Raw genomic sequence first — 7,939 nt, 5'->3', positions numbered from 1 at the left:
CTTTATGAAATCGTCTGCTAAACGACTCAATATGAAAGTATATTCTTATTTGTGATCGCATTGTCAATCCCTGCACTCAATAGCCAAAAAACTAACTGCAATGCATTCAGATTTTTACACCACTTACTCTAAGGAGTACTAATAGTACTCATTAGCCATTTGGGTTTTGGCCAGGAAGGCTGTTTGGGAGTATTTAATTTGTGAGGTTATATGTATGGTCCATCCTTAAGTACAATAACAGAGGAATAAGTTATCCCATGCAATGTTCCCACGAATCGTCCAATGAGCTGAGTTTGGCAGCATTAAGTCCAGATTTGTTCAACAACGCAGACAGAAATGTGATCATTTGGGGAACTGAGTTTGGATGAACCGCTTCTTGGTGCACCACACAGTATCATTCAGAAATGTAATGCCAGCTGTCACATTCGCCCGAGACAGATTCCCGTTTCAGGAGGTCTGAAGGAGGTCTATTTGTAGCGCAGAAAGAAGAGCTGTGGAGAGCAAGCGGAAGGCTGAGCGGAGATGTAGCCGATGCTGACACTGCAGATATCCGCATCGACTGCAAAAACTGCCTCATGTAAAGCAAAATCCCACCCCTTCCCCTCCATCCTGAACCTAAACGACATCCCGTTAGGCAGTGTACGAGAACAGATCAAAGACTCAAATTGGGCACCTCGTGCAAAACGCTGTACAGGTCTTAGACCCTTGGGCGGTTTCCCACTCCTAGCATAAAATACCCGGATAGAAACAATGAACGATTCAGGTCAGATTACCCAAACCTTGCTAGCTTGTTATTTCTTGTGGTAGAGGCACGGTATGATGTCTCTTCCTGTGTTAGGAGGGGGAGGATCTAAGCGGAAGGGGGGTGAGAGGGTTTACCTGCAGGCCAAGGGGTTTCCACCGCACATTCCTTAGCAGGGCCGGCGTGGAGCTCAACGTGTTCTGGGGCCTCTTCTTCAGGGTGAGGATGACCCCACACGGGTCCTCTCTCAGAGCGTTGACCAGGTTCTTCAGCTGCCAGCCCACCTGGAGAACAAACACACACACACACACACACACACACACACACACACACACACACACACACACACACACACACACACACACACACACACACACACACACAAGAGCATAAGATTTCCATTGACAACGTCACACACATATCTCGCCCCGAACACGTTCTCCAAATCAGCAATTAAACAAACCTACAGTTGGATAACAACAAGGAACATTACTGTGCTAACAATTTTGTCATTTAGGGGAAGCTTTTATCAAAAGCGACGTGGAACACATTTTGGATACTTGTTCTATGTTAGGGGTTAGGAGGTTTGCTCAAAGATATCAACAGGTAGACTATGGCTCTTGTAGTTCCAACCTAGATCCTTTCAGCTGGGAGATAAAGGCCCTAACTATTAGAATACCTTGCCAAAGTCCATAACAGCAGTTCCTATATCTATTTGCGGTTGAGTATCTTGAAAAGCAAACACACACTCAAAGCAAAAACAATCTCACCTCAGCATGTAGTTAAACAGCTTGTCCACGCCTGGCACTGAAATGCGTCATGGGTACTCCGTCACAACGAACATCAAGATGGATTGAATGAGTCAACCTAAACCTTGTTCCCAGTGTAACGTGACCATAGATGGATATGAGTGTCAATCAACTGAACTTTGCTGATGTTCAGTTAGCCATGTGGTCATGTGATTGCTTGCACAATTACTTCGTCATGGCAGCCATCTACCTGTAATCTAAGTGGACACTGAAAATGGGCGTTTAGAATAATGTTCGTCTATGTTAGTGGGCTTGCAGTCCATGGTCAGATACAGTCTTGTGAAACTATGTACACCATCTGATTACATACATTCATACCTTCTTGTACTTTAATGTTTTCTTCATCATTTCTCTTGAAATATTATATTATCCTAGCGTTGCCTGACGTCCATGGTACAAGAGGCCCCTGATATTTGTGAGAGTTATAGAGCTGCATACAAGATCCCCTCCTCAACACTTTATCACCACCACAGCACTTTCTCCCAAGCATCTGCACAACAATAACAAACAACCACAAAGTACGGAGTCCCACAGGGGCCAATTGGTCTGCAAACACTGTCTTTCTGATGCACAGGATGAATCGGCTTTTAGATTGTCCGGGTTTCTAATGAGGAAGCACCGCACAAGAGATTTACAGAGAACAACCCGAATGAGAGAGGAAGGAGGGAAGAAGAGACAGAGAGAGAGAGAGAGAGAGAGAGAGAGAGAGAGGGAGAGGGAGAGGGAGAGAGAGAGAGAGAGAGAGAGAGAGAGAGAGAGAGAGAGAGAGAGAGAGAGAGAGAGAATAGGAGGAAGGTGTGGCGTGTTAAAGCGCTGACGGTAGTCTTTCCAGGCGGGCCTGGATAAACAGTCTCCAGGGTTCAGAGCTCAGACCATCGATTGGTGGCATTGGTCTCAGCTGCTGCAGAGGCCACGTGTGCACACATGCAGCGCCATTCACAATTAATCTGCACACGTTCTGCATACGTAAAACGACTCCATATTAAACATCTCTGATCATAATTTTAAAACATTTAAAACATATTTTTTAAACATTTGAAACATATTTTTGAAACATATTTTTTAAACATTTTAAACATATTTCTGAAACATTACAACATCTTTGTGCGTTTTTAAGCACATTTCTTAACACAATTTAGCAACTTTATCTAAGCATGTTTTAGCTTAACCTTTTTTAAATACATTTGAACATCTTAATCTGTGTAAACTGCCAGTTTACACAGATTCATTCAGGGTCCCCGACTGAATTTTCAGAGTCTAATCAGATCTGCTTTTTCAGTCCAGAGATTCGACTATTCGGCGGGGTTTGTTTACCGGCGTTGCTATGGTGACCTAAATTAATATAAGCAACTGAAAACGATGCCGGTTTGAAACTAAAACTGTGAAATTCTGAAAAAAGTATAAATGCTATCAAAATTCCGTTTGGATAGTATTGAAGATACAAGTGTGTAGATTTGTTCAATGGTTTGAACGATGGTAAACGGTTGAAAAATGAATGAGTTACGATCTCTAGAAGTAGGTGTATCAGAATGGGCAGACGTCTTCAATGAAAACAGCTGAAAACGAAGCGGTATGAAACTAAAACGGTGGTTCTGAAGAAATTTTAAATGATATCGAAATTCTGTTTCGATATTATTGAAGATACAAGTGTGTAGATTTGTTAAATGGTTTGCACGAAGATAAACGGTTGAAAATTGATTTAGTTAGGTTACTTCTACAGTTGAAGTACGATTGATGATTTGAATCATCGACTTTCAGGTTTTTCTTCGGGTTTATTTTTTTCTCACGTCGCGCCCCCCCTGAAGAACTCTGGCGCCCCCCAGGGGGGGCGCGCCCCACAGTTTGAAAACCACAGATCTTGATGGTTCAATGCATACATTGTATATATATATATAGAGATATTGTTGCGTTGGACAACTCGGTCAGCTGAATGAATGTAATGTAATGCAAACGAATGAATTCTATCATTCACATACATGTGCCGCAAAAGCAGTGCACAAACATACCCAGACCTGTACAGACACACACAAACACACCTTAAGTGTGGCAGTTTGGTATTCTGTTATGACATTATTCAAGATAGGAGAATGTCGCAGCGTGGGCCTCCAGCAGTCATTTATTTTCTCCTTTTGCCTTTGGTCCAGTCAACCAACAACCCAACAAATCATTCAAGCTCAAACGACGTGTGTGTGTGTGTGTGTGTGTGTGTGTGTGTGTGTGTGTGTGTGTGTGTGTGTGTGTGTGTGTGTGTGTGTGTGTGTGTGTGTGTGTGTGTGTGTGTGTGTGTGTGTGTGTGTGTGTGTGTGTGTGTGTGTGTGTGTGTGTGAGTGAGGATTTTCTCTGTCCTCTTCTCAGTGAGAATGCTTTTGTTTTGCAATGCTCGATTTAAAATGTCACCGGAAGCTTGTCAGTGAGGAAAGTCTTCCCCAAAGTCCAATTTTAAAATCGACAGGTGCCCGTTTAGACCCTGAAGCCTCGCGTTCATTACTGCGGTCCTGCATTGTGGTGCCGTACAGTAAACAGCGTGTTCAGTACAATTCAGCGCAACAAAATAATTTAACCATGCCTTTGTTTAATCCCGCTATGCAAATATGTAAAGCAAAGTAGAAGGGAGAGCATGCAGGGTCCTGCTAAAATAGCTAAAAAACTGTCAAAAAACCCTGGCAGAGAGTTAGGGACATTCCCCTGGGTCTTCATTAGTAAGCCAGATGCTGTTACCTCTGCATAATTATACTGCCTTATTCTCCAAAACAATCAGATTTGTTATCCGAGGAGCAAAACGCTCCATATTTTTGTACTCCAAAGCTGTACACTCCAAAACTGTACATCTGTGGTACTGTGTTTTTGTAGCGCCTCATGCCTAAGCATGGAGGCTCTCTGAAGTTGAAACAGACAGGCACAGCACGGGCCCAGTGATGGCAGGCAGCAGCCACTCCATATTCAGGCCAATTTGGTACAAAATCTTGTTCTCGCTCCAACACAGACGAACATTGGCTTGACTTCATCAGCGATGCTCGATAATGCTGCATTTGTGAAACTCTCTGTTGAGAAAAAGCCAGACAGTATACTGTATTGACCTGAGATTTCCCTTCACCCACTCCCCTGACCGCGGGCACCAACCGAATCCCTCCTTCCATTTTTCATCTCCATCATATCAACATTTCTCCAGATACTCGCTCTTTATCCTTTTCATCTCTTGGATCCTCTATCCCTCGTCTCTCTCGCTTTCCAGTCTCTGTCCATCTCTCTCTCTCCCTCTCTCTCTCCCTCTCTCTCTTTCCCTCTCTCTCTGTCCATCTCTCTCTCTCCCTCTCTCTCTCTCCCTCTCTCTCTCCCCAGTCTCTATCCTCTCCCCACCCAGAGCGAGTGATCAGAGTGGAAAGTGGAAGCTTGGGGGGAAATTATTCGATGGATGCCGGGAGCCTGACGGGTTGCCCTGTGCACCTGTCACCATGAGGGGTGAGAGTGAGGAGAGAGGGAGAGAGGGAGAGAGAGAGAGAGAGAGAGAGAGAGAGAGAGAGAGAGAGAGAGAGAGAGAGAGAGAGAGAGAGAGAGAGGGAGGGAGAGAGAGAGAGAGAGAGAGAGAGAGAGAGAGAGAGAGAGAGAGAGAGAGAGAGAGAGAGAGAGAGAGAGAGAGAGAGAGGGAGAGAGACAGAGAGAGAGAGAGAAAGAGAGAGAGAGAGAGAGAGAGAGAGAGAGAGAGAGAGAGAGAGAGAGAGAGAGAGAGAGAGAGAGAGAGAGAGAGAGAGAGAGAAAGAGAGAGGGGGGGGAGAGAGGGGGGGAGAGAGAGGGAGAGAGTGAGAGAGAAAGAGTGATCGAGAGAGAAGAAGCGAGAGAGAGAGAGGGGAGGGAGGGAGAGAGAGAGGGAGGGAGAGGGATTGAGAGAGAGAGAAAGAAAGAGAGGCAGAGACAGTGAGGGAGCGAATGAGGGAGAGAGAGGGAGAGGGTGAGACAGAGAGGTACCGATAGAGGGCAAAAGGGAGGGAGGAAGCGAGTGAGAGAGATAGACAGGGTGTGAGAGAGATAAAGAGAGGAATTAGAGAGGGAGAGAGGGAGAGAGGGAGATAGAGAGAGGGAGCTAAGGATAGAAAGAGAATGGGCGAGACCAAGAGGTACAGAGAGAGAGAAGGTGGGAGGGAGAGAGAGATCGACAGGGTTTGAGTGAGAGACAGAGGGGTACAAGAGAGAGGAATTAGAGAGAGGTAGATAGAGATTGAGAGAGTGATGAATTACAGAGGAAGGGAGAGATCAAGACGAAAAAAAGTCAAAGAGTGAGTAGATTGACGGATAAAGTTACTCTCAGCTATCTCTCTCTCGCCTGCCAATCATCTCCTTTGCTGCCTACTGCATGAATGCTCTCACAGGAGCCAACCTATCACAGGCCATGTGGAAATACATGTGGAAAAAGCCCCTTCCAGCTTTTCAGCATCCTTGCACTGACACACCCACACACGCAAGCACGCACACACGCAAGCACGCACCCATGCACGAACACACACACACACACACACACACACACACACACACACACACACACACACACACACACACACACACACACACACACACACACACACACACACACACACACACACACACACACACACACACACACTATGACCAGGCACTGTTCCATATAAGATGGCTGCCTATTACTCTTATTCTGTCTAAGCATAGAGGTAGGTATTAATGTATTCATTTATTCTAGTCTGACGGTGCCCCTTGCCCACACCAATCAAATCAGAGGTCAGGTCAAGGGGTTACACTCGACTATAAGCAAAGACTTTGGAAAGATTTAAACAAAATTGGGTCCTTTGAGCATATTCATATAGCAGTAACAGTCACAGTTGGTTACAGTTAGTCGCTGCTCACATATTCCCAACGGTTTAGCCAGCTAATTTTTCGTACCATGGAGCAACCATAGAAGTATTAATACCAGTTAGCCACAACCTTGACAATCAATGAACAAAAACAAACAAACAGTCAAACGGATCACCCCAACAACCACAAACAAAGCTGGCCAGCATCGTTTGGACCGAATAGCACATGTAGCTGATGTGGGGGAGCTATCCTTATCCAGTTAGCGAGCAGCTATAGCAGAGGATGGTGACTCACCACAGTCTGGTGGTTGACCTGGATGACCTCATCTCCTGCGTGAATCTTCTTACACAGGTCTGCAGGGGACTGCAGGGACACAGGGGAGATGGGGAGGTGGTAAACACGTGTGCTAAAGACAGAGGTATATATAGATAGAGATAAGTGATCTATTGTTTGATTTACACTCTTCTGTTTGCCGCTGTCACGCCTTAATGTCTCCCCTTTCCCGGGGATTAATACAGTTATGTGATCTTATCTGTGGCAATACTATTTCAATAGTCATCATAGTAAGTGAAGGATTAAAGGGTTCTATCTCTGGACATACTCAGTCATTGGAGGAATGGGGGATGAACGTCGGCGTGATGTCTGTACGTACGTTTTCTGTAGTTCCGGTGATGACGTGGAGTCCATCGTATGTGGATTTGATGTACATTCCCTGATATACAAATACAAACGCACCCAAGAACACGCACACACACAAACACGCACGTGCACACACACACACACACACACACACACACACACACACACACACACACACACACACACACACACAGAAACACACACACAAACAAACCCACACACAAATACAAACACACACACACTCCCACCAACGCACACACACACACATACAAACACATACACACACACACACACACACACGCAAACACTCACACAAACACACAGTATTCAGTGCATGTCACATAAAACAGAATATACGTATGCATATGCACGTACATATTGTTTTTGTTTGTTTGTACATCTGTTATGTCTTTGTGCCATTCCCAACGTGACATGTATATGTGCATGTGTGTGTTTGTGTGGGTGTTGGTGCGTTAGCCTACCAGTCCTTCACTGGGCATAATGCTTGTCAGGTGGACAACCTCCAGGTGTGCCGACTGGGAGACCAGAGAGTCTGAAGACAATGAGATGATGTGGTCGCATATCCCTGCCAGGGTCTTACACTGCACAGAGGAAAGGAGAAAGGAGGTCAGGGCCTAAAGGTTCTTGGTTTTAGCCCCTATGTCGGTAGTTCACCCCCTAAACCTGCTTTGTAATGACATGCATCTGAATATAGGCCTAGTCACTTTGGATGATTACAGTAACCTTTATCTTTTTTTTTTATCTGTTATGTAACTAAATGGTAAATAGTGACAGCAAACATGGAGAGACATGAGGCCTGGCTCGGGTCAATGTGACCTAGCTGGAGGGAAGTAAGGCAGAAATCATTTTGATCAGATTGTTCCACATCGCTTATCCCACCACTGTTCACCGCCAACTGGGTCCTGTC

At 45.2% G+C, this 7,939-nt stretch overlaps 1 protein-coding gene across 1 annotated transcript in view; it reads right to left on the bottom strand.

The window, feature by feature from the left end:
- Positions 1–643: 643 nt before the first annotated feature.
- The window catches only part of LOC115552913 (connector enhancer of kinase suppressor of ras 2), a 48,167-nt gene continuing 40,871 nt past the window's right edge, over positions 644–7,939 (bottom strand). Inside the window, exons 6-9 of the mRNA XM_030369297.1 lie at positions 7,494–7,613; positions 7,025–7,084; positions 6,667–6,735; positions 644–1,026 (exon numbers count right to left, since the gene is read on the bottom strand). Of these exons, the coding sequence (XP_030225157.1) occupies positions 835–1,026; positions 6,667–6,735; positions 7,025–7,084; positions 7,494–7,613 (441 nt within the window). The 3' untranslated portion in view covers positions 644–834. The remainder of the gene's footprint in view (positions 1,027–6,666; positions 6,736–7,024; positions 7,085–7,493; positions 7,614–7,939) is intronic.

This window comes from Gadus morhua, chromosome 10 (assembly GCF_902167405.1).
Source record: "Gadus morhua chromosome 10, gadMor3.0, whole genome shotgun sequence".
NCBI classification, from domain to species: domain Eukaryota; kingdom Metazoa; phylum Chordata; class Actinopteri; order Gadiformes; family Gadidae; genus Gadus; species Gadus morhua.
This window is presented reverse-complemented; position numbering and strand designations above follow the sequence as displayed.